General features: G+C 36.1%; 1 protein-coding gene across 2 annotated transcripts in view; it reads right to left on the bottom strand.

The window, feature by feature from the left end:
* PHTF2 (putative homeodomain transcription factor 2) overlaps nt 1-27,795 on the bottom strand; it is a 114,475-nt gene that overhangs the window by 66,803 nt on the left and 19,877 nt on the right. For both annotated transcript variants that reach the window (XM_025872780.2, XM_073898713.1), the window contains exon 2: nt 21,803-21,882. In XM_025872780.2, the coding sequence (XP_025728565.1) occupies nt 21,803-21,847 (45 nt within the window). In that variant the 5' untranslated portion in view covers nt 21,848-21,882. The remainder of the gene's footprint in view (nt 1-21,802; nt 21,883-27,795) is intronic.

Raw genomic sequence — 27,795 nt, 5'->3', positions numbered from 1 at the left:
TACTCAGTTAAGTAACACTGACAAAAACCAAGCTAGTCAGTATATGTACAAACTTCCAATAGACTAGTCAAGTACATTCAAACTAAAACAATAGTGCTATCAACAATAATTGCTGCTTCGTTTATTGAACATTCCCTGTCCCTCACGGGCTGCAGTGCAGGCAGGGAACAAGACACAAAAGGCACATTTAATGCCATCACCCACAACCATCTGAGAGCCCACAGCCAGGGGAGAAGAAATAGGCCAGGTTTGGACATAACATTGGGAATGGAATCATTCACTATCAGTTAAAGAGTGTAGATTCTGTAGCCCATTGTAGCTGGGTTTAAATTCTGGCTCTATCATGCATTCTCTGTGTGGCAGTAAGGAAACTATTAGAATTCTCTGAATCTTAGTTTCCTTAGTTATACACAATCAGGATGATGGCAGGAATGCCTATTTCATAGGGTTGTTGTGATGATTACATGCATGTAAAGTACTTGGGAAAGTGGGTGGCACACAGTAAGTGCTCAATAAATGTCACCTGTTGTTATTTATTCACCCAGTACAACAATCATGACAGAGGAAGCTCTGGGCCAACTACTTTACTTACACAATGTCATTTAAACCTCGTAACACTCCCTGACATTGACAGTGTTATTCCAACTTTGAAGAAAACTGAACAGATCTAGAGAAGTTCTATAACTTGCCCAAAGTCACAAGACAGCAAATGACAGAACCAGATTCAAACAAAAGATGTCTGGCCCCAAGGACCTTGATTTTTTGTTTACCTGATTGATTTCTAAGTTATTAAGACTCACAGAGTATCTGTGTGAGGTACAAACACAAACCATATCAAATGAAAGAGAATGTTTATTTTAAAAGCGCTCAGACGCTATGCTAGAACTTTCTCATAAACTATTCATAAATCAACATTTTCACTATTTTACTTTTTTATTTTTTGTATTAATATTTATTTTTTTCTCATATACATCCTTCTCTGTCTCTAGAATGTGAACTCCTAGAGGTGTGCAAATCATCCGTCCAGTTTTGTATTCCTAGCACTTAAGATCAATGCATGGTAGGTTTTCAAAAAATGACTGCTGAGGGAATTAACATGATTATTATTACATTTTAAAGATGAAGAAATGGAGTCTCAGAGAGATTGAAACAACTTGCCCATGGTCAAACAGCTTTTAAGATACAGAATCTCTCACATCTCCAGGCACAGATGCCCATAGGCTGGCTTTCCATCACACAGTGTTACCTTTCTAAGATAAATCTTAACTGTCTTTTGTCAAAATAATAGCAGTCTGTAGCAACTGCTATGTCTTAGCAGCAGAAACCATTTCAAACTATTTGTTTAGAAAAGAATTAAGTAAACATACCACCTATTTCAGATATATCCATTCTTTCACTTGCCGAGATTTGTTTTTAATCACATGCCCAAGAATAGCTATCATTTTTTCTTTGTATTCAGGATTATAATTAAAAGTCCAACTTTATTACTTCCTGTGCATTGAAGAGGCTAAGGACCATCCTAGAAGAGTGGGGAAAGTCCCCACCAAGGCACTTCAGGTGACTGAGGGGAAAAAAAAAAAGTAAACATCTCCTTAAAATTAATGTGTATATTTATAATGTCCTCTCAACTGTACTGTTTAACTGTAACAGGGACTGGGCATGATTTAACCCCAAAATGTAACTTGTTTTAAAGTTCTGCCCAACTTGTAAATTCCTTAAACAGGGTTTCATCAGTCTAATAAAACCAAGAGGAAAATTCCAATAATGTTTTAATGCATCAAACTGTAGATTAAATATTTACTTTACTACACCTTTTACTACCCAACCTAAGAAGATGAAAAAAATGAAAATATTTTTTGCCAAGTGACATCTATTATTTGATATTTTTTCTTAGATATACCAAAAAGGGGAAAGAAAATTCCATGACTACTTCATCAATTGGAAAATGAAGCAATATTTAATGATAATAGGTAAGATCAAAACAAAAACAAAACAAACAAAAAAAACCGCACAAAACCGCTACAAATCAACTAGTCAATGGCAGAGCTAAAGTAGGAAATGATCAGTAATATGCCAACCAACTAAGATTATTGTTTTTGTGACAAGTATTTATTCTCTTTTCCTTTTGATTTTACCTTTAGAGACCTAAATTTTAAATCACAATTCAAAGACTTTATTTCACAGGATGGAGTAGGAATCTTCTGGGAAACCAATATTTCATATGGCAGACAATCACGCCACTTTATTAAGTCTCTTCCAGCATTTCTAAAGCTACAGTAATTTCAAACTAAAATTATAATACCCAAAATAAACAATCAATGAAAAGAAATAGCTATGCAAATTAACCTATGAGACACTATTTCATACCTACTAAAGTGGCTATAACCAAAAGGCAGACAATAACATATTGTCAAGGACATGGAGAAACTGAAATCCTCATACATTGCCTGTGGGAATGTAAAATGATGCAGCCACTCTGGAAAAACAGTTTGACAGTTATGACCTGGTAATTCCACCCCTACTTACCTACCCAAGAGAAATGAAAATATATGTCCATCCAAAAATCTGTACATAAATGCTTATACCTGCATTATTCATAATAGTCAAAAACTAGAAACAATCCAAATGTCCATCAATTGTGAATAAACAAAATGTGGCACAATGGGATTCTACACTACAATTAAAAAAAATGAAGTACTCAAACATGCTACATCTGAGGAGCATGGAGCCTGATGCAGGGCTAGATCTCACAGTGAGATCACGACCTGACCCAAAACCAAGAGTTGGATGCTTACCCTGGCACCCCAGTAAAAATTATTGAATTGAATACTTAAAACAAGTGAATTTTATGGCACTTATTTGTACATTAATAGAGCTGTTTTATAAAAAAAAAGGAGTACCTATATTTCTGTAAAATTTCTTCAAATAAAAATAACATGAGGGAAATACACACACACACACACACACACACACACATACACACACGACATTAGATCCTAGGGGAACTGAAATAAAAACATTTTTCCATCAAGTTTTGACTCGTGGCAGGCTTTTCATCTCTATATCCAGAAGACTGCTTCTGCTTTTTTTTTTTTGGTGCATATGCTAGATTATTATTAATTAATTTTAATACTGGCTTAACATTAACTTGCATATTAGTAAGATCTACTTCCCAAGGGATCTGAGATATTTAAACATTATGTAGTGTAAATTACTGCAACTGAGAAAATAAATATTAACATAAAGTAATTGTAAGGGTGTCTGGCTGGCTCAGTTGCAGGAGTCTGCGATCTTGATCTCAGGGTTGTGAGTTCAAGCCCCACATTAGGTATAGAGATTACTAAAAATAAATAAACTTTAAAATGGCTGCATTTGCAAACAGTTCTATTTTTTTAAAGATTTTATTTATTCATTTGAGAGAGAGGGAGAGGATGGAAGGAGAGTGAGAGGGAGGAGACTCCCCCTGATGAGCAAGGAGCCAGATGTAGAACTCGATCCCAGAACCCTGAGATCATGACCTGAGCCGAAGGCAGAGGCTTAAGCGACTGAGCTAACCAGGCACCCCTCTATTTTTCTTAAGTAGGCTCCATGCCCAGCATGAAGTCCAATACGGGGCTTGAACTCACAACCCTGATATCAAGACCTGAGCTGAAATCAAGAGTCGGATGCTTAACCGACTGCGCCATGCAGGCGCCCCACAATGGTTTGCATTTCTGTGCAGTTATTTTTGCTTGAGATTACATAAATGAGGATTTTCCTCATAGGAATTTCTAATATATACCACCCAAGTGAATAAAAAAAGGAGTCTTGTGCTAATTTGTATCATACAAGACATCAACCAAGGATACTGTACATATCAGACTTAATATTTAACTCCATTTTGATTTGATTTTAAAAATCTAACAATATCAAACTATAATCTGTTGACACCACAGGATTTGCTTTCAGGAAAAAATCCTTCTATACTTAGAAAGGAAAGCAATTTTTTAAAAGATGGAACTTAGTCCTACTACATGACCAACTTAAAACATTACCCTCTTTACAAAAAGAAATTAAATCAGAAAATCTATATTCACTCTAAAATAATTTGTTTTATTGTTTCTTTTTAAAAGCAAGAGAACTAATCAGTAGTAAGGGCACCAAATTAAATTCCAGCCTCACCACTTATTAACTCAATGACTTCAGTTAAATTACTTTGACTTCTCTGGGTTTTCTCATTTATTATAGTAGAGAGAGATTTCTGAAGAAATATCCCGATTCTTAGAAATCTCTCCCCAACCTTTTCCCCTCGAGAAATCATAAAACAACATCCTGTTTATCAGGAGTTTTGAGAAATAATATGTATAAAAATTATGGGTAACTTGAAAATAAAAGTAAAAAAGTGTTGGTATTGGGAAATATTCATTGAAAACAAATAACTTTTACACCACCCAAGATGGCAATAAGAGCTTATCTATCTCTAAAATAAACATGGACTTGGCGCCTGGGTGGCTCAGATGGTTAAGTGTCTGTTTTCGGCCGAGGTCATGATCCCAGGGTCCTGGGATAGAGTTCCACATCGGGCTCCCTGCTCGGCAGGGAGCCTGCTTCTCTCTGCCTCTGCATCTCTCTCTCTCTCCCTGTGTTTCATAAATAAATAAATAAAATCTTTTTTAAAAAATTAAAAAATAAGTAAGTAAATAAATAAAAATAAAATAAAATAACCATGGACTGACTGGGACCCAGCCTGGATGGAAGGCCCCAACCCTGGTTGATGAAAGATAATAGGGTCTCTGGTTTCCAGTCCCTTGTCAGTCAAGGCAATTAATATTGGTAATAACAATAATAATAAAGTTAGCATTTATTATTTATGAAACACCAGACACATGTTCCGTGTACTAACTCATTTAATCCTCATAACTCTATGAAGCAGATATTATAGTATCCCTATTGCATAGTTACAAAAACTTAAATTATACAAAGTTAAACATAAGTAGCACAATACAGGAATTCAAATCCAGGTGACTGGCTCCACAACTGAGCCAGTAGTTACCTACCAGTATTTTCATTCACATCCTTACACAAAACCCACTTATGTTCTCTTGCCTTGACTCTGATCACTAAGGCGCCTGTGAAGAGTGGCATTTAACCCCTAACTACTGTCAGATACTTCTGTCTCTCTTGTTTCTCCGATTGCCTTGCCAGGAGGGAAGCTATCAGACCCTGTTAAAAAAGCAAAACACAAAACTTCACAAAGTCCAACTTATTCAGCCTAAAAATACGTAAAATAGTTAATATTAATCATAGGGTAACTATGAGGATTCAATGTGCTAATACACACTGAGCAAACAACAGTAACAGACACATAAGAGCTCAGTAAAAGTTAGCTATTATGTCATTTGGATGAATTACCCAATGCTTCCTTTTCCCTCATACTGAAGCATGAGACAAGGAAGGAACACATATGCTTTATTTACATTCTTTCTATATTTATCATAGGACATACTCTGGTTTATTATTTTCAAACATAACCCTGACTAAACCATGTATACATAATACCAATCAAGATGACAGTACCTTCCTCGTTTACATATTTCTAACAGTTGTACTATAAATAGCATAAAAATGTGTATCATATTTTTAAGTCAATTTCAATGCCAAGAGTATTAATATATATTGTTTATGTAAGTACATTTGTATTTTAGAAAATACCTAACATTACTGCTGTTCAATCATCTAAAATAAAAAATGAGACCATGAAACAGATCTAAATTACTCAAAATCACATTAATTTGTTTGGCTTCCTTCCATTTATCTATATAGGATAACATTAAAATGGAGAAAAAATTTAAGATAAATTGCTTCTGGGTGCTTAGTCCAGATGCCTCAGAATAAGAATCTAAGGGAGTTGGACCACCATCATCATTGGTCAAGAAAAGGTATGCTGTGGGGTGCCTGGGAGGCTCAGTTGGTTGGGGGGCCGACTCTTGATTTTGGCTCAGATCATGATCTCAGGGTCCCTAGGTGGAGCCCCGCATTGGGCTCCGTGCTCAGTCGGGAATCTGCTTGAGCGATTCTCTCCCTCTCCCTCTGCCCCTCCTCCCTGCCCCATGTGCATGTGCACGCTCTCTCAAATCAATCAATCAATCGATCAATCAATCTTAAAAAACAAACCTCAAGTATCTCTACAGAAGTTACACCTTTATTCTTTAGTATAGAGATTTAGGAAAAACTCTGCAGAGGAAGAAGTAAAATATTCACTTACAGTATTTGTTAAATTTATAATGAACTATTTATCTTGGCACTAAGACTGTACAAAAGTACCAATTTTTGTCAAGTGTTTTGTAAAGGATTTGCAGTCTTACGCTGTATAGGCCAGTATTAACTTCTTATATTGATAAGACAACTGAGATTTTAAGAAGTGTCAGAAAGTTCTACACTTAGTATTTGGGGGCAGAAACCCAAGTTCTGACTTACAACTCCATGCCCTTTCCACTCCACCACATTCTTTGATGTAACTTGGCCAGCATTTTCCTAAGTATGTTCCACAAACACTTAGGGGAAAAAAACTAAGTCCAGTAAATTGAGAAATGATATCTTCCCTGTCTGCCTCTTCGGCAGTAAGTAACACTACACATATTTGCATAATAAAATCCTGTAATCAAAAACTTGTTTATCTTTGTCTAGCTCAGTATCTCCCAAACTTTTTGACAACAAAATTCCTCTATTCTACTAACACCTGTTAACATTATGCAGTACACACTTTGGGAAATGTTGCTATAGGCTAAAGCATTATGTTTATTAGCACTTAATGTAACAGATATAGCATAGGGACTATTTCACTACTATTACTACTAAATAAATTAAGTTACTTGAATAACTTGACTAAGTGTCTAGCTTGGTGCATGGCACCTCCTAGGCACTCAATATAATAATGACGAACTACATGAACTAAACAGAAGTTTAATATAAGTACCGTCTCCTGACAGCACTGTTACCAAAGCAGTAAACGTTTACCAAGTACCAACTATAAGATAAGGCACCAGAATAATGGAGATACAAAAATAATGATTTCTACCATCACAGATTAGCAGGAAGAAATTAATCATAATGCAAGTTGAGCAGTGATAAACGCCAGAATACACAAAATACCACTGTAACAAAGAGATAGAAGAAAAACTGAATTTATAGAAAAAGAGTTCCCTAAAATTGCTCTTAGATGGAACAGAAAGAATTCAGTTTATAACTCTACCACCAACTCAGCATGTTTATACCTACGATGGTAAAAAGGATCAAAATCTCTCTGTAGCTTTCCCTGTATCTATGCAGGAAGGATTGCTCCCATTTCAAATTTGTTTCTTCAAAGGAACACCAATATGACTAGAGACTCAGAAGCCACCTGAATAGGCTCCTGTGGCAAAAGAGAACAATCTGAGCATCAGCAACTGCAACGGGCTGAATCACATCAAATATCTTTAGGCCAAGAGTTCGCAATGATAATTAAAAACAAGTAACAGTGTTGATATTTGAAGGATGGTAGGTAACTACCACATTACTTTGTATACTTGTAAAAAGAGAAAGAATCAAGGTAAAAAAAAAAAAAAAAGAGTACTCCACGACTGCCAGGAACAGAGCACATACAACTTCTGTAGCGGAGTACTAGTTTGGGACCTAATCCAGTCTCCACGGGGTTATGAAAGATTTCCTTGAGGGAGAAGACTAGCTTTGAGTTTTAAGGATCAATCTGAGTTAGATTAAAAAAAAGAGAGAGAGAGAAAGAGAAAGAAAAAGCAGACATGGGCGTCCCAAGCAGGAAGGTGAAAAACAGCATGGGGAGACCAGAAAGTTGTATATGGTGGAGGACAGAGTTAGTGAATAAAATCTAAAGGCTGGATGAAGCTAGAAAGCTAATTGAAATTAGATTTTAAAAAAATTCCTTAAAGGCCTTGAAGAAACTTGGAATTTCTACCATATGTGAGAGGAAGTCTTATAAGAGTGTTATTCAGTAGGTAAAGACAAGGTCAAATTTTATTTACGATAAACCACCCTGGTGGTTGTGAGGAGAAAGTATTGAACAACAAGAAGAAAACAAAGAAGAAAGGGAGATCTGAAATGTAAATGTAAATGTAAATCTGAAAAATATTTAGGAGATAAATGTAGTGACAGAACAGTGACTGGAAAAACAAATTTAGATGGAACTTTCTGTGGCTTCCCACAGCACTTTAAAAATAATTCTATTGTAGCATTTACCATAAAGTATAATAGTTATTTGCATTTTGGTTCCCCCATGATGCAGAGTTGTATTAAGATAAGTACTCAGTGCCTGATACAAAGTAGGTCTACCACAAATGTTATTTAAGTATAGAGAGATGCCAATTTTACCAGGACATTATGTTTCTGGGGGGAGAGAGAGAGAGAGTGTGTGTGTGTCTTGGTAATAAAAGTCTTTAATCCTAGAAGTCAAACTGTACTGATAAAACTAAATATACTGAATTTTCCCTATATGAAGTCAATATAATAAGGCTTCACCTAGCAATTTCCTTAGTTTTCTACCAGGAAATAAAAAAAAATCATATGAGAAAGTGCTATAGTATCCATAAAGCAGTAAGTAAAAATATATCCTGCTGTCTACTTTTTTTTTGTTAAAGATTTTATTTATTTATTTGACAGAGAGAGACACAGCGAGAGAGGGAACACAAGCAGGGGGAGTGGGAGAGGGAGAGGCAGGCTTCCCGAGGAGCAGGGAGCCAGATGCGGGGCTCGATCCCAGAACGCTGGGATCATGACCTGAGCCGAAGGCAGACGCTTAACGACTGAGCCACCCAGGTGCCCCTCTACCATTCTGAGATTGGAAAAATAAGACCTCATCTTCTCATTTCCTAAAGTTCTAAAAGAATTAAATTTTAATAAGGCCACCTGACTTTCTCTTTATAATACTGTCTTTTACCTGGTTATAGCCACATACCAACCCATTTCTCCATAAACAAGGTAAACCAGAACTCTTTACCTATATTTCTAATCCCATCATGGGGTGGGGTGGGGAAGACACTAAAGACAGAAAGCAAACTAAAGTAAGATTGCACTTTAAATGAACAAGTATAACATATCCATTTAATAAGGATATTAATTTTAGGCAAAAATTTGAATGAATACAACTTAAATGTTTAAGTTGTATACTTTCTTCAGCATTTTATTCTTATGAATCAATCCTTGGTACTGAATTAACAGCTTTCATTTGAATAAACTCTTCGGGCCATACGGCAAAGAGCAATTTAGCTTCTAAGTCACTCTGTTAAACAGCATTTATAAATGTTATTCTTTGTGGAACTATAAACATACAGCAGGTTAACACCAGTGTTGTAGACACTCTCAGGCCTTTTCAAAGCTGGTACATTGCCTAATTTTAGGCAGTCAGTGGCAACCTACCAACTTATTTCACCACTATGTCTGTTACCATGGTTAAAGACAAACTGACTGCAAGATATTTGGAATATAATTGGCAAACATTATATCCTTGACTAACATTTCTATTTTAAATCTATTCATCAGAAAATGAAAATGAAAAAAAAAAAAAAAAAAAGAAAATGAAAATGGTTAGAAACTAGTTTTCCAGTATGTCATAAAATATTTTTCTTCCCAACTCCCAAGAGATATACAAAGCTTTATCCATTAAAAACTTCAACTCTAGTCAAATAACATTGTTTCTTGGATTTTCTCATACCTGTGTAAACAACTACTTTAATTATTAGGCCCTGTTTTTGGCAACTGCTGTAGGCAAATAGATGTTTCCTTTTAATGGAATAATTTACTCCATTTATCCAAAAGAAAAAAAAAGTCATAAACAAATAAGAAAACCACAGCATTTCAAAGAAGTTATGTAGTATGTACAAATTCCTACTTCTGACGTATCAAAGTATTTGCAAAACAAAAACAAAAATCTTCTATTACCAAATTCTCAGTTTCTAAAGAGGACAAACACAAATAGTAACTATTTAGGTGTCTGTGTATTCACGGTGTCTAAACATGGTAAAAAGATACTGCAAAAACTTTAAAAATTGATAAAGAATTTTCTACTGAAAGTGTTTTTCTAAAACCAGTACTTTTATACTCAGGAGTACTGAATATAGGTCCCTTTGGAGTCTGTAAACATTACTGGGTAGCAACCCAGAAGGACACTGCTAGGGAACAGTGCAAGGTATTTTTTTTTTTCTATTTTTTTCCATTTTCTTTACCCATGAGAGTTGAATTGGCTATCTCAATTAAGTATAGGTTCTGCTCATTCAAAAACTGAAATTGTATAACTCAGCTGGCAAGATCTCTTGACTAGATTTAAAAAACAAAACAAAACCTTGTTCCCGTATCTCTCAGTGTCCTCACCCGTAAACTCAAAATACTAGAATGGTTACTTTTTAAGGTCTTTTCCCTCTCTACATTTCTGATTCCTTGGTAAGAAGTTAGATTCTAGCACAAAGCAACCTCAGGTCTGGCCTCAGGTGAACAGATATGGAAGGAAGGAAGGAAGGAAGGAAGGAAGGAAGGAAGGAAGGAAGGAAGGACAGGAGGGAGGGAGGGAGGAAGGGAGGAAGGAAGGAAAGAAGGAAATGAAGGTTTCTCAACCATTTAAGGATATATCTGAAAAATCCATACACTGGAGTACCTGAATTTTTACCCAAATTGAAATTCCCTTGAGCTTTCCCTCAGGTTTTTGCTTCAGGGCAATGTAATTAATTTACCTACAATTCTACTACATGATTAAACAACAAATGGAGATAAGTCCATAGAAATGAAAATTCACAGCAAAGGAAGAGAGACAAATCACAATGCATTCTACACCAAACTGTAATTAATAAAAACAACCCCTGCTCAGGAAAACATTAGAAAAGGCCTTTTCTATTCCATTTGCAGTGAAAGTTAAAGAACTTTTGGAGTCAAAAATAACAAAGTTTGGTCATTTAAAGAAAGATACCCAGAAAATTCACCAAATAGTGCAGTGTGTGTTTGCAAATACTACGTAAAGCTAGGTGGTATTAAACTTAAACTGTATACCTGTCCTTCTCTATATTTAATCTATCCATTCTTTTTTAAAGATTTTATTTATTTATTTGAGAGACAGAGAGAGCACAAGTGGGGGTGGGGCAGAGGGAAATGGAGAGGGACAAGCAGACTCCCTGCTGAGTGCAGAGCCTGACAGGGCTGATCCCAGGACCCCAAGATCATGACCCTAGCCAAGTCAGATGCTTAACCAACAAAACCACCTAGGTGTGCCTAATCTATCCACTTTTTAATGTATCATTTGTTTTGTTCCTTCCCAAAGCACCTCTCTTTGCCATGAAAGAAAATAATGATCTCAAATACATAATGACATAGGCTGAGAAAAAAACTATTTGTGCTAGAAATTAAAGCAAAGGATAAGGGAAAGAGCAATTAAATTCAAGTACAGAATTCTCAAAAATACAAAAAAATTTGATGTTTTTCTATTTTGATACAAAAATGTTCAGTTTAGAAGAACTACTAACCAAAACCTTTAGTTATCCAAATATATTATTAATATCAACACTCCATATTTAATGAAAGAGAACAGAGGGCAGAGGAATTGCTATTCAGCAATATTTACTGAACACACACTATACACCATCAACTTACTTGGTGTTAATATGTTATCTCATTTAATTATCATAGCGATCTTTAAGGATTCTCATCTCAACAATATAGACAAATTAAGCTCAGTAAAGTTAAGAAACTAACTCAAGTTTAGCAAATAAAAATGAATCAGTTAACCTAAAATCATTCAGGAAAGCCTAATATGTCCTCCAGCACATAATCAGTCTAACGTGTTGTACATATTTAGCCCCAAATACAGAATCCTGAAGCATCAAAGAGATAGAGGTTTATTCAAAAGTCTGTAGCAATTACTGGAAAAAATAGAAAAAAATATGTTCTTGTACATTTGATTCAATAAGAGTTTCAATTTTTCAAACTTCATACTTTAACTCAACTGCTATAATTTTATATCTGGAACAATAGATTAATATTTAATACACATTTAAATATTTACTTTTACATACAATATTGTTTGGTTCAAATAGAAACAATTGGTATTTTAAGAGACAGTCAAAAATTTATCAAAAAGTAGATCTGACGACCCTCAAGGACTAGAACACTGAGAAATATACACTGTGGTATAATTTACAAGATTTTGGACTTCTGGCCTCCTGAACTGTGAAAAAAATTAAGGAATCCACTTTTTTAAAGGGAAAGAATATTATTATTATTTATAATAATTAAGACACTAAACCTCATATAACTAAATAAAGAACATAAGTATCTACGTATTTAATAAGAACTAGATGCAGAAAACTGTGCCTAATTCTACTACAAACTTATTCCTTAACATTTCATATAGGAGGAGCTAAGTAAATCACAACCTTAACTTTTAAGAGTATGAAGACAATATTGAGGATCCTGATCTTCTTTTACTCAGTCCAAAACTGGTGGTCTAGGATACAGCTACACAGAAGGACATAAAGCTACACATCTCCACACGGAATCTACCCAAACCAGTCCAATCATATGCTTTAGACATACTTCCGTAGTGGGGAAAACAGTATCCCACAAAAATTCATGTCTGCCCAGGACCTTGGAATGTTACCTCATTGCAAAATAGGGTCTTTGCAGATGTAATTGGTTAAGGATCTCAAGATGAGATCATCCTGGATTTAGAGTGGAACTAAATCCATTGATTGGTGTCCCTGTAAGAAGAGTGAAGAAGGCAACGTGAAGATGGGGGCAGAGACTGGAATGATACATCAGAAAGCCAAGGAACACCAAGGATTGTGTTCACCAGAAGCTAGAAGAGACGCATGGGGCAATTTCTCCCTCAAGCCTCCCTATAGAGGGAACCAACCCTGCTGACGCTTTGATTTTGGACTTCTGGCCTCCTGAACTGTGAAAAAAATTAATTTCTGCTGTTTTAAGCAATCCAGTTTGTGGTCCTGTGTTATGAAAGCCCCAGGAACCTTATAAAACTTCTTTTAATAACTTGATATAACCACTAAGTTAAGTCATTTCATTATCATAATAAATGAAACCTAAAAATAGAAATGGAAGCACTCTGAAAAATAAATGCTATTTAAATGTGTGGTGGTACTATCATCATCACTGTCATTACTGTTGTTAAATCAACAGATATGTATATATAATACTAATCATCTTAAAAGAAGATGTATACCTCCCCACGTTCACATCAGAAGTCAACTAAAAAAAAATTCTCAAATCAAATAAGGAAATTTTATAGAAGTTTCTTCAGTTCATTTTTCAAAGCAACTTTAGTACAGTCAGTACACCGAGTTTTGGCTTTATTACTAATTCATGACTGTGATCAGGTATCAGATCTACAGGCATCAAGTTTCTTATCTATAAAGCAAAAAGTTTAACAGAAACTAGATGATCTCTAAAGTCCAACTACTGTGACTGCTGCACAGCATAGTTTCTTTCTTCCTTGCAAACAAAACTGAAACTCAGATTATTTATGCTAGAAATAGCCAACCTGGGTGCCCTTCAAAAAAGAAGAAAAAAATAAAAAAAAAGAAATTAAGAGGAAAAAAAAGGTTTGTTTATGCTTTAATGGCTGTCTTGCCCCTCAAAAAAGAAGAAAAAAAGAAAAAGAAAGAAAATTAAGAGAAATAGCCAACCTGGGAATGGATGAAGGTGGAAAATTAAGAACTTCATGACTAAAATGGGGAGAAAAATCTTAAGTGAAAAGGCAAATATTTTAGTAACTAAACTAAACAATCTATTTCTGGGTAGGACAAGTCTTGTTTTTGGCAAGTAAGTGACATTAAAAAGGAAGAAATGGAAAACATGACTGGTGACTACAGCAAAGACAGCTGGGCTTCATAAATTACACTTAATCATGACTTTACCGTGTGAGTGTTAGGCAGCAAACATCAACAAATACCCGCTGTTCTCACACTGGATATTAGAAGCCTGACATTCTAGGTTTTTCATTTACAAGTAAGTGTAAGGATCTTTTTTTAGCCTCATAAGAATTTTTAGAATCCATGAAATAAGTCTGAGGAGCAATTCATCTGATAAGTAAGGGGAATATGAAGTAACAGTAATAGAAATAAGTTTCAGGCTTACCCTGTGGAGCACTTGGCTTAATACTTTACATATATCATCAATTAATCCTCAAATAAGTACAAAAAAATAGCATTTATATACATGAAGAAAGTGAAACTCAGAGATATTGAGCAACCTGTCCAAAATCATACTGGCTTCCAAGAACAAGGATTCAAATCTCAGCTTTCCAACCCCAAAACCTATGTTCTTGTTACCCACTAAGATACACTGCCTCGTATAGTGGTCACCCTCAAAGAGGGCAGGTTGTGACTGAAAGGGGCAAGGAAGGCTTTGCAGAACTTATAACATGGTTTCTTGACCTGAGTTCAGTTTCACAAACAGGACAAAAACAGGTGTTCAGTTGGTCAAAATTCATGAAGCTGAAAGCCTAAAATCTGTGTGATCTTCTGAGTATGTTATACCTCAGTAAAATGTGTATATATTGACCTCACTGATACGAGGAATTCTTAATCTCAGGAACAAACTGAGTGTTACTGGAGTGGTTGGGGGTGGGAGGGATGGGGTGGCTGGGTGATAGACATTGGGGAGGGTATGTGCTATGGTGAGCGCTGTGAATTGTGCAAGACTGTTGAATCACAGATCTGTACTTCTGAAACAAATAGTGCAACATATGTTAAGAAAAAAAAAAAGAAGAAGATAGCAGGAGGGGAAGAATGAAGGGGAGTAAGTCAGAGGGGGAGATGAACCATGAGAGACAATGGACTCTGAAAAACAAACTGAGGGTTCTAGAGGGGAGGAGGGTAGGGGGATGGGTTAGCCTGGTGATGGGTATTAAAGAGGGCACATTCTGCATGGAGCACTGGGTGTTATGAACAAACAATGAATCATGGAACAGTACACCAAAACAAATGATGTAATATATGGTGATTAACATAACAATAAAAAATTTTAAAAAATGTGTATATATTGCCTCTGCATTAGTCAGAACTCTTTTACAAGTAAAACTCCAACTCACACCAGCATCAACAAAAAGGGAGTCTTTATTGGCTGAATGGCTAAACAACTCAAAGTTCAGGGGTGAAGTGAATGTCAGGATGGAGTGAATCCAGGGACTAGAGCACCATGGTGGCCTGTGGTGTCTCTTTTTTCCCAATTCCTGACCCACTCTGGTGCTGTCTCATTCTCTTCTGGCTGCTGATTTTCATCCTTCTAGCTCCTTGAAAGAAGTAAAAAGGTCTTTTCCATCAGCTCTAATTAAAAAGAAAATGGTCAGGGGCACCTGGGTGGCTCAGTCGGTTGGGTGGCCGACTCTTGATTTCTGCTCGGGTCATGATCTCAAGGTCGTACAACTGAGCCCCCTGTCGGGCTCTGCAGTGGGCCTGCTTGGGATTCTCTCTCTCCCTCTCCCCCTGCCCCTATCCTCCACTCCCAGAGCGTGCCCATGTGCACTCTCTCTCTAATTAATTAATTGAAAAAGGGTTTGTAGAAGGTTAGTTAGGTCATCAGATATACCTGGGCCAATTACTATGGCCAAGGAGATGAGGTACCATCTCTGGTCCTATCTTAGCCATATAGCCACCTCTTTGGCCAGATGGAAGGAGGAATACGTGCACTATAAATATGGTTATTAAAGAAACTGTTCAGTACACAAAACCACTCTAATTCTTCATCTATTATATCCTAACTCATAAAATACATAACTAATATTATTTTTAAGAGTGATGTTTCGTATTTATTAAGCAATTCATAAACCACTTTAAAAAATTTTTAAAAATCATAGTTAAAATAGATTTACTCCTTCATAACCCTGTGAGGCACATAAGGGAGCCATGACTATCTTCAGTTTACAAAAGAAGGAACTGAGGCTCAGGAGATTAAGTAACATGTTCAATATTACAAGCTGATAGATGTCACAACATCAAATACAAGTGTTCTTTCAACCACAACATACTATGAGTCACAGTAGTCTAAAATTACATTAAAGACTTAATAGTACATATGAGAACACGGTTCAAGAAAAATAATTAGGGTGCCTGGGTGGCTCAGTTGTTAAGCATCTGCCTTCGGCTCAGGTCATGATCCCAGGGTCCTGAGATCGAGCCCCGCATCGGGCTCCCTGCTCCGCGGGAAGCCTGCCTCTCCCTCTCCCACTCCCCCTGCTTGTGTTCCCTCTCTTGCTGTGTCTCTCTCTGTCAAATATATAAATAAAATCTTTAAAAAAAAAAGAAAAAAATTAATAGAGAAAATATAATAAACCCATTTGTCTGAGGCTCAGTACTTCTATTTTGGCAGGCCTTAATTTGCTATCTACTACTATAACCACTCAGAGGCAACAGAGGACTGAATGGGAAACAACATCCTGTTAGAATGCATTTCTTGTATATAACTTAGAACCCTTTCAGCCGTAAGGAAATAAAACTCCAGTTCAAGTGACTGAAAAAATAAGGTATTTATTAACTCTCAAAATAAGAAGTTCCTAAGTAGGACATTTCCAGAGTTAATTCTGTGGCTCAAAAATCCTGAAAAACTCAGGTTCTTTCCATCTGTCACCTTTGCCATCCCCAGCCTGCTGACAAGCTCCCCTCATGGAAGCAAGTCACTGTGACAGCTTCAGGCAGCAGAGCATCACCCACCAATGTCCAGAAACAGGCAACAGACCTTCTCTCTCTCTCTCTTTTTTTTTTTAAGTAGGCTCCACGCCCAACAGGGCTTGAACTCACAACCTTGAGATCAAGAGTCACATGCTCCACCGACTCAGCCAGCCAGGTAACCCCAGACCTTCTCTTTCATTTCATTTATTTACCTATGTTGAATTAGTTCATAAATGTAAAGCAATTAGAAAATGCCTGGCACACAATAAATGTCATATAACTTTTGCTATTAATATTGTTGGGTCTCTTTTTAAGAGATGGCAGACTTGTCTCAGAAGCTTCACATCTCATAAGCCAGAACTGGAATACACGACCCTTTCTTTCTTTTTTTAAAGATTTATTTATTTATTTATTTTAGAGAGAGAAAGCACGCATGCAAGAAAGAGCATGAGAGGGGGTAGGGGCAGAGGGAGAGACAGAATCCCAAGCGGACTCTGTGCCGAGTGTGAAGCTTGATGTGGGGCTTGATCCTACCACCCTGAGATCATGACCTGAGCCGAAATCAAGAGTCAGATCTTTAACCAGCTGAGCTACTCAGGCGTCCTAAAAGCCGAAATTTAATACTTCTTTAGGGTTTATTTATGTGTTTTAGAGAGAACTCGGGGGAGAGCTTGCAAGTTAGGGGAGGGGCAGAGGGAGAGAATCTTTAAGTAGACTTCCTGCTAAGAGCAAAGAGCTCGATCTCAAAACCCATGAGATTATGACCTAAGCCGGAACCAAGAGTCAGACACTCAACTGACAGCCACCCAGGTGCCCCAAGACATAACACTTAATCATCTGTGCAACTCTGAAATGCTCTATGTAGGTACTTAGTACACACACACACAAAACTGAACTTTACTAAAAACGTAGAGAATTTCAAGTGTCAGTCAAGTTGATGTTACTCAGGCTAGTTTCTCATTTAAAATTAAACATTAAATGAATCCCACTGTTAGCTTATATTTAAAAGCCATTAGACATATTCATTCAAACTTTCTTGCTGGATATTGACTCCATAAAGGTAAGGACCAAGACCTGTATCATACAGTTTTTTCTCATTTCTACAGATGAAGTTAGATTTGAGGGTTATTTCTGGGCCACCCTTCTCTTATATATTCACCTCTGAAAATAAAACCTCATTCTCTCATAATTTGACCTGCGTATTTACAATGAAATCCTATGGGTCAACATCGTAGTGTGTCAATTATCTCTGAAACCACATAACTCCAGGCGCCTATTTAGAATGACTTCCAAAAGACAAATAATCCCCTCTTCTTAGGAACAAGAAACTAGAAATATGAAAGCACAGTATTATGTTATAAAAAACATTTAACAACCCGATATTAATAGAAACTATTCTGGGGTCTCCTAATTCCACTCTTGAAGCATTAATTGTTCCTCCGAATTAATGACTGAAAATTATTTTGTTTCAACAGGAACTTTCAAATTATTCATGACTATGGATGGCTCTAATAGTACAAAATGAAGTTTAAAATTAGATAATAAAGAACTTTTAAAAATCTCAAATAAATAATGCACAGAATAATTTGTTAAAAGGTACCTGATATCTAATTAGATCTTCTACACACATTTTAATACTTTAAAAATTTTTGTTTTTATTTTCTCTTGGAAATTTCACATCTGATATTAGAGTTCGTGGTCACAACAGTCAACAAATCAAGTCATGGTCTTTCAGGTCAGCTAGTGCTCAGTACTAAAAAAATATAAATATGTCACCATTTTCTAGTGAGAAAGGTGACACTACAGTGAATTACAACTAAACATATATACATATATATGTTCTTTTTTCAAGAAAATTCAAGGTGAACATTGCTTGGTTTTTATTTATAGTGATGCTAAGCTGAATATTATCAAATGGTAGTCACAAAATCAAAGAATGTTAAAATACTAATGTTTCAAAAATTATTTAATCTAAGACTTAAGGGGTTCAAATCAGATGTGAAATTTTGTTGTGTTTACATATTATATACACTTTTCTGGAAATAATATCCTGAGAACTTGGAAATTTCATCACAATTTCAAAGGGATGCATGACTGAAAAGAGTCTGAGAACCTTATCAAGTTAATGTAGAGAGTGGTAAGTGAACCTCAAAGAAATGAAATGATTTAGCCATGGTCAAATAATCAGCAAGTATCAGCATCAGTACCCAAGCATTCTTTGCACTGAAACATAACCCCTTCTAAAAGACTTTTTAAATAAACATACATTTAAGAAAAAAACAAGTCTGTATGACCTAAGAGCAGTGAAAGGAGCTCTCAGGCTAATGATAAAAGGGAATAATACCAAGATGGCAGATGAGAGGTGTAACATGCGAACAACCCCCCAAACATGGAGCATGGGACAGAGTTCTAGGAGGCCATTCCCAAGGGGGGGGTAATGAACTATTGGAGTTAACTACTGGAGTACTTGAATGTGACAGACTACAACAAAAGGAGTTTCATCGTTCTATCAGAGACTTTGAAGAATTAGAAAAATCAAGCCAAAGGGGAAAAAAGTTGCACAGCCAGAAAATATCGTATATTACATGACACAGTTCTAAACAACAAAGCTTGCATACTGATTTAACCAAAATTTGTAGTCATTTGGGAGGACTGGGGGAAGGAAGACTGGGACTAAATCTTTATCATACAGTCAGAAGTCAACAAGTAACATCTATAATGAAATAATCAAGAAAAAACAAGGTTTAAAATCATAAAGCAAATACCATTTAAAAAAAACAATCAATATAATTTAACAGGGCCCTGCTGCATTTTGAGCAGGGCAATTCTCTGTTGTGTGGGGCTGTTAGAGCACAGATAAGCAAGCTAAGACCTGTGGCCAAATCTAGCCACTGTCTGTCCTCTTAAATTACTGAATTAGAACACAGTCGTCCCCATTCATTTCATTTACTTACATACTATCTATGGCTGCTTTTGTACTATAAACCAGCCAGCAGAACTGAGTAACTGTTGCAGAAACCCGATGGCCCTCAAAGCCTAAAATATTTACTATATGGCCCTTTACGGAAGAAATTTGCCAACCCTAGTTTAGAGTGTTGTATTACATTTAGTATCTTTTTTTTTTTTTTTAAGATTTTATCCATTTATTTGAAAGAGAGAGAGACAGCAAGATAGGGAACACAAGCAGGGGGAGTGGGAGAGGGAGAAGCAGGCTCCCCGCTGAGCAGGGAGCTCGATGCAGGGGCTCGATCCCAGGACCCTGGGATCATGACCTGAGCCGAAGGCAGACACTTAATGCCTGAGCCACCCAGGTGCCCCGACATTTAGTATCTTTGATTTCCAACCCACAAATGTCAGCATTCCCCCAAAAGTAGTTATGAAAACCAAAACTTCACACCCCACATTTGCAACCCATCCTTCCTAATTCCCTACCAGGGATGAGGAGTAGAACTTTGGTTTAAGCTATAGAGAATTTAAAATAATTTCCTCTGGGGAGCAAAACTCCAGAGGTTGGGTAAGGACAGAGAAAGGTAGTATTAGTTGCTGCTATTTTTTTTTAATAGGCCTTAAAACAGTAATATTTCAAAGTATTCACATGTATTTCTTCAAGAAAATTAAATTTAAAAGCACAATTAAAAAATAGAAAAAAAATCTGGTTAATAGTTCTGGTGGCTCACTAACACAAAATGTGTGATCACATTTGCTAGATACAATCTGTGACATCGGTGATGGTTGCTCTGGAGAATTTTTTGGTTGCACATATCCAAAGCTGCTAGGTAAATGACCCTCAGATAAGAAGGGTATTAGTGTACTCACTGAATGCAAGTATAATATTTCAAACCCTCTGTTACCAAGAAAGGTCAACCTAGGATGTTCTACAAATGATCTTCAGTGAAGTTCAAAATGTTTAACACAAAAAGCCAAATAGATTAGATGTTCAATAAACATTATTAATTCTCATAAGTAGACAATAAGAGAAACGCTTTCAAAGATCTATGTAGGAAATACAAAATAATTTTTGGTTTTATTTAATTCACTTTGAAGCTGATTGGAGTTTAAAGGCAAAGATGACACTAATATAGAGCTACAAAAGACTAAATTAATAGTATGATCAATGTCAGTACTTCTGAATCAGTACCTTGTATGAAACGTGATAGTGTGTATCTGTGGTATGTTCTACATAGAAAATAAATAACACATCTAAAGATGGACTGTATTCTTGGGTCTGTTTAATCTTTAAAGCACTCTAATTACAACTCCCAATTCAACTGAATTTACAAATTGTCTGATTTTACCCCCCATGGGAAAAGCTTTCAATATAGAAATAATTATATTTTGTGAATAGGGACCTGAAGAATAAGGTACCAAAAATGTTTTAAAGTATGAAAAGAAACATAATTCACTACATACACTAAAAACTGAAAATACCATATATAACCACATACATTTTAAAGAGTGTAAACAACACTCCTCAGGAGTAAACTCTCCTACACAAGTACAGTAAATACTTTACTGTATTTTCAAAAAAGTGATTTATTCTCTTTCACTTCATAAAAAATTACTTTGCAAAACTTATTTTGAAATGTATAGGATACAGCTAGTTAAGTAGTTATGACAACTAATCCTAAAACATCAAAATAAACATTTTGATATTTTGGTTTGAAAAATACAGTCCTCAAAGGTTTATTTTACTGAAAAGATTCAGCTGTTGAATTGTAACTTACAAGAAAGAGGTTAAGACGATAGTTTCTCAATATAAAACAGTTATAAAATTATAACAGCTCTGCTAACATAGCTATAAAAGAAATTAATGCAAGAAAAAAGTAATGCTTTTATAAAATGCTAACTATATTCAAAATCCTGGAAATCTGGCTTATATTATAGCTGAAAATAATTAATCTAGCTACTTTAATAATGTGGAATAAAAAGTGGAGGAAAAAATAGCATTAAGCATCATCTTTCTAACTTCTTTAGAAGTAAAATTAACACAAGGGAAACCAAAATACTCCCCCTTCCACTTGAAAGATCCTGAAATCTATTTGTCATTATTTCAGATAATATTTGACATAATTCCATGGCACCAAAAGAAAAAGTACACATTTTTAGAATAAGAATATTTAGAAGGTTGAAAACTTTGACTATGAACTTACCTTCTTTTGATACCAGACTATAGCATCTGTGACTTTGGACGCCATTTATTCCACTGAAATCACACATTCGTCATTTTAGGCTGTGCAAGAGAGAAAAACATACAGACGACTTTACTTCCACCTTCCAAAAGGAGACTGAACAACATGCGTACATAACACTCTGGTTACTTGCAGAGCAAGGGGTGTATGACTATACTTATATTACACCCTTCCTCATTACTATTTTAGCAACACGTTCTTCTCAAGTAAACAAAAATCAGTTGCCATAATAAAAGGATCTTTCTATGTGAATTAAACACCTGAATTTTCTAACACGATGGATTTTTAAAAAATAAGCCTTTTAAATAAATTTCAGAATCTCCCAGGTTATACTGCGAAGTCTTCATTTATAAATTCATATATGATAGAAATCAATTCATTCACTCCATAACAGATCGGTTTTGCTATTGTTCCTATCTGGGAACTAACGCCAATTACCGTTGCTTAAGGACGGCTTGATAAAGATGCCAAAATTTATAATCATATTTAATGTTCCCTAGCACTCAGTAAACACCAATTTGAAGTAAAATCAAATAACTGGAAAAACTTAATTAATTTATGTTAAATACTAAACCAATATTAGAGTTAATTACACAGAAATAATTAATATTAAAGACTTCCCAGATATCAGTTTGCTAATATTTAGAAATTTACCACAGACCATTTCATAGGCATCTTGTTTGTGTTTGCCTAAAACAGTTTTGCATACTAAACCTAATGGTTCCTTAGCTCTGGAAAGAATTAATTCCAGGCTGATTCCAGTTAACTCTGGAATACTTCTCTGGTCATAAAACCCGGCTGGCATGGAGGGCATCTGGTATGGTGTTAGGGATGAACCTAAACAGGTTCAAACGCAGACACTTGCCCCAGAACTCATTACAAACCAGGATCATCCAAGGCTACAGAGGATTTCGGAAAAATCCAGGGAGTAATGCACCGTAGTGAGCTGATCCTAGCATGCACAGATCTGTGACTGTACAAATAGATGCTACAGCTCCAGAGTTTGCCCAGAGTCCACAGAATACCAGAGGTTTATAAATCATTCTTGGAAGCATATTAGGATTCAAATTTAAAGAAAATTACTATCAGGAAGGTCAAACGTTCGGATGATCAATCTCTAAATAAAATTTAAGTCAGAATTTATTCGATGCCTGTATTTTTGACAGTGTTATAAACCAGATTGTTTTATTACCTTTCCCAATTCTGTCTTTAACTGACAAAATTCAAGCAAACTAGGTTTTGAAATTCCCGACAAATGCCCTGGCATTTTTCACAGAAGGAGCATAGAGTCAAAAGACCTGGATTCAAATACTATCTAGTATATAATATTTAAGAAGTAATTTAGTCTCGGGCGCCTGGGTGGCTCAGTTGGTTAAGCGACTGCCTTCGGCTCAGGTCATGATCCTGGAGTCCTTGGATTGAGTCCCGCATCGGGTTCCCTGCTCGGCAGGGAGTCTGCTTCTCCCTCTGACCCTCCCCCCCATGTGCTTTCTCTCTCTCTCATTCTCTCTCTCAAAAATAAATAAATAAAAAATCTTTAAAAAAAAAAAAGAAGTAAATTAGTCTCTCTCACCTCAGTTTCTTTCACTTGTATAATAGGAATAACTACCTATTCATCCCCTTGAGGGTTTCTGTGACTGATGAGATATGATACATAAAATGCCTACCACAGTCCAGGATATATAGCAGCTGTTCAATTATAATTATTTTTATTATTAATTTTTATATTAAAAATTCTGCAAGCCAGGAACTGGGAAGTATTTGTATTTCCTTTTTAAAACATTGCAAATGTTTTAGAAAAGGAATGCATGCAATCGGTTTTTGTTGACATTTAAAATAAAAATAGCTACCAGACTATCATAAAATCACAGTGTCAATTCCCAACTATATGTACATGGAGTATTTAGAGATTTCAAAGTTCACCTCCACTGAAGTTTCTCAGTCAGGTGTGGCTACTTTCATTTCTCCCACCAGTTGGGGAAGCTTTCCCTTACTGACTTAAAATCTCCCATTTTGGGTTTTCTGTCCTGGAGACCTCTGGGGGTAATTCATCAGCTTTAACACATTTCATCCCACAAGTTTTTTCCACTGATTCTGCTACAGAACTGTTCATAACAACATTACACCTTCATTATATTTGTTAAGACACATGCTTGTCGAGACACATGTTTTCCAAACTGGATGGAACTCTCCTTCTCCCCTCTCCTGCCCCCTCCCTTGCCAAATGCAAACTACAAAAAAATGGTACAAAAACCATAAGAATATCAACTTTTCACTTTAGCCTCCTTTCACTTCACCCAATCTTTAATAACAAAAATTCCAGGTTATCTACCAAGATAAAGATCCTCTCCTAATCCCCCAAGAGTGTAAATAATATGCATTTCATATACGAAATATAAAAGGATTTTTTATTCACTCCATATATTAATTGTATGAGATATTTAACATATTTGGGGAATATTTAAGTGGGTACATACAAGTACTAATAATTTTTTTAAAAAGCTTCAATGGAAGTGAGGAAAACATTGCCTCCTTCAAATAAAATGATCTTTTATTATCTTTTTTAAGGTAATTTTTAATATACTTTGGTTTATATCAAGCTACACTTAGAAATAAATTTTGAAAATCAACTATAATAGGACACAAGGTATATGGAATGTTATAAATATTTTATTTATATTTATTTGGATCTACAGAAGTAAACATTCTATTTAAAAAAACCAACACAAGCCTTTCTTCAGTAATGGCAAGGTTTGCTCTGCAAACTCATTTAATAGTTTTTCCATTGTGTCAACCACCTTTCAGTGACACAAGTGGCTCATACCTATTTTTAAAACAGGCTTTACAGCATGCTGAGATAGTGTTCTGAATCAGACATCTGACAAAGCACACCCAGAGACACCAAATTTCACATGAATATAAACAACAAGAATAAGTCAACAAATGATTCCCTGAATAATTAAGATTATTTCCAAAGCCTTTCCAACTTCTTTGATTCTGACAGTCCAGGAATACAGGTTTACAGTCTATTATCATGACAGTTTGAACCAACTGTTTTAATGCTAAATTATGACATTAAAATTAATTCACAGGAAAAAAAAAGAGCATAGAAAGCTTACTGGGTACCTTGAATTGAGAATCTTAATCTTTTTTGATCAACTGATCTGATAGAAGGAGGGGTATTAAGATACAGAAATAATCCAATTATAAAACCACAGAGCTACCTGTAGGCATAATGTTTAAATCTTGGTATAGTCAGTTAGTCTGAGCTAATGCTCTCCTTAACACTGCTTTAATCATTACACCTTGTCAAAACATCTGAAATTATTCTTTACCATGTCAAGGACCACACAAAATGCACTGGTGATGTCAAAGCCCGGGTGGAGGAAATGGAGGACTACAGGAGATCGTATGTTAAGTCTGCCTTTATAAAATCTCACTATCAAATACAGTAATACCCACGGGTACTCTTCGTAGCCAAAGAAATGGTCAGGTTTTTAACCATTCCCTATGTTAGAAAAAAAGGCAGTCTATCAAATACTACATGTTACAATGCACTTCTCTCATTATTCTGAAACAAATTTCTCTGTTCTAGTAACGACTCTCACGGTGCTCGGAAACAACTTATGTCTGTCCCTGACACTTGGCTTTTGCTGTTATTCTCATTCCTTTTCTCCACTCATCCATCCTCTTAAGTCAGTTCAAATCCTACATACTCTAAGATGAAGCTTCCTACAAGTGTTCACTTGGGAAAGAAGTGTTGAAGCCTGATGGCTCTTCCAGCACTGATCTGTACTAATAAATCTGGTATTTAAATAAAAATGAGGGGCGCCTGGGTGGCTCAGGTCATGATCCCAGGATACTCTCTGCTCAGCGGGGTGTCTGCTTCTCCCTCTCCCTGCTGCTCCCCCTGCTTGTGCTCTCTGTCTCTGTCAAATAAATAAATAAAATCCTAAATAAATAAATAAGAAAAGCAGTATAGCTACACGTCATTTGATTACATATAAACACCCTAGATGGGAAAAAAGAGGCATCTTTCCTCCTTCGTGACTCTAATCCTCCAGTACATTATAATATGCAGTAGAGGAAGTAGAGCAGAGAAAAAGCTATGACTAAGTGTCAGAAGAATTGGGTTCTAGATCCAAGTTCTGACGCTAAATGCTATGTGCTTTTGAGTAAGTTTCTGAGTTCTCTGGGCCTTAGTTTCTCACCTAAGAGAACGTCTGCCACCTAGCCAAACATTCCACAAATCAATAAAGGCTAACAATTCCAATAACGTACAGGAGTTTCTCTGAATTCCTTTACTAACTCACCCAAAAACACTACTATTAGTTAAATCAATGTTACATATACAGAATTTAATATAGCAGAAACTTTTAGACAAAATGGAACAAAGGTTATTTTTTTTTATTTTATTTTTTATTTAACGAAGAGAGAGAGCACAAGCAGAGGGAGCGGCAGGCAGAGGGAGAAGCAGGCTCCCCGCTGAGCAAGGAGCCCAATGTGGGACTTGATCGAGCCACCCAGGCATCCTGAACACAGGTTATTTTTAAAAGGTAGTTTATGTAAATCTCCTTAGGCCCTGATCTCAGCATTATTCTGTTCAACAACCTCAGATCACTCCCTACTGCCTTTAGAAAACTATTTAGACCCACTACCCTTTAGAATTATATTCAGACCTTCTAAAATCTCACCCTAACCTACTTACCAATATTACTGCTACCATCCGTCTTCTCATACATCCTGTTTCAACCACACTACATTTCCTTTTTTTTTTTTTAAGATTTTATTTATTTATTTGACAGAGGGAGATACAGTGAGAGAGGGAACACAAGCAGGTGGAGTGGGAGAGGGAGAAGCAGGCTTCTCATGGAGCCAGGAGCCCAACGTGGGGCTCAATCCCAATCATGACCTGAGCCAAAGGCAGATATTTAACAACTGAGCCAACCCAGGCTCCACCACACTACATTTTCTACACTTTCTACCTCTGTGCCCAAATTAACACGTCTTTCCAAAACACGGGGGATTTCCAGAAGAAGGCCTCCTAAATTCCACTTTCTCTACAAGTTTCTCCCAAATTCCTCCACTAAAGATTGCTTATCCTGTTCTATGTTCCCATTATACTTAATATATTGTTTTGTTTTTTATGTACTTGTTGATATGTGCCCCCATCCCACCCATAAATTTGAAAGCAGTCTAATGTCTTCGTTATCTCTGAGTTCTTCTACAGCTTTTTTGTATATATTAAACACAATGTTTACAAACCAAATTTAAAAATTGCTAACCAAAATACTCTCACAGATGAACCAATTTAAGGACCAGAATTGAAAATTCTACCCGTTCCAACTCCTATACTACCGCGACATGTGTATAAACACAAAAACACACTTTCCTAACACTAAGAGGTATAAAAATATTGTGGGGGTGCCTGGGTGGCTCGATCATTAAGCATCTGCCTTCGGCTCTGGTCATGATCCCAGGGTCCTGGGATCCAGCCCCACATGGGGCTCCCTGCTCAGCAGGAGCCTGCTTCTCCCTCTCTCACTCCCCCTCCTTGTGGGGTTCCCTCTCCTGCTGTGTCTCTGTCAAATAAATAAAGAAAACTTTAAAAAAATATATTGTGAAGTATAATAAATACGGCGGGTTTTTACTGACATGTCAATCAACCAATATATAACTATCTGTAGATTTAAAAAGTACAATGAAAAGGAGTTAGTCAAACCTGCCACATCGAGTCTAACTTCATTTCTAAATGCTAAAATTAAATATAACTCCGTTGCTTCCTCCACAGCTAAAATAACCAGTTTCTTTACTTCAGAAACTAGGAACAAAACGGTCCTGTCCTTAAAAAGATAATAAATGCAAAGGTTCAAATCAAAATTTTTATGCTGATACTGAAAACAGTGAAACTGTGGGAGAGGGAACATGGTATGGGCAAAAGGAAATCTACTAGT

This window comes from Callorhinus ursinus, unplaced genomic scaffold (assembly GCF_003265705.2).
Source record: "Callorhinus ursinus isolate GAN/ISIS: 27379988/994484 unplaced genomic scaffold, GSC_fseal_2.0 scaffold12, whole genome shotgun sequence".
Taxonomy (NCBI): Eukaryota; Metazoa; Chordata; class Mammalia; order Carnivora; family Otariidae; genus Callorhinus; species Callorhinus ursinus.
The sequence above is the reverse complement of the archived record's forward strand: the minus strand, read 5'-3'. Positions and strand labels throughout refer to the sequence as shown.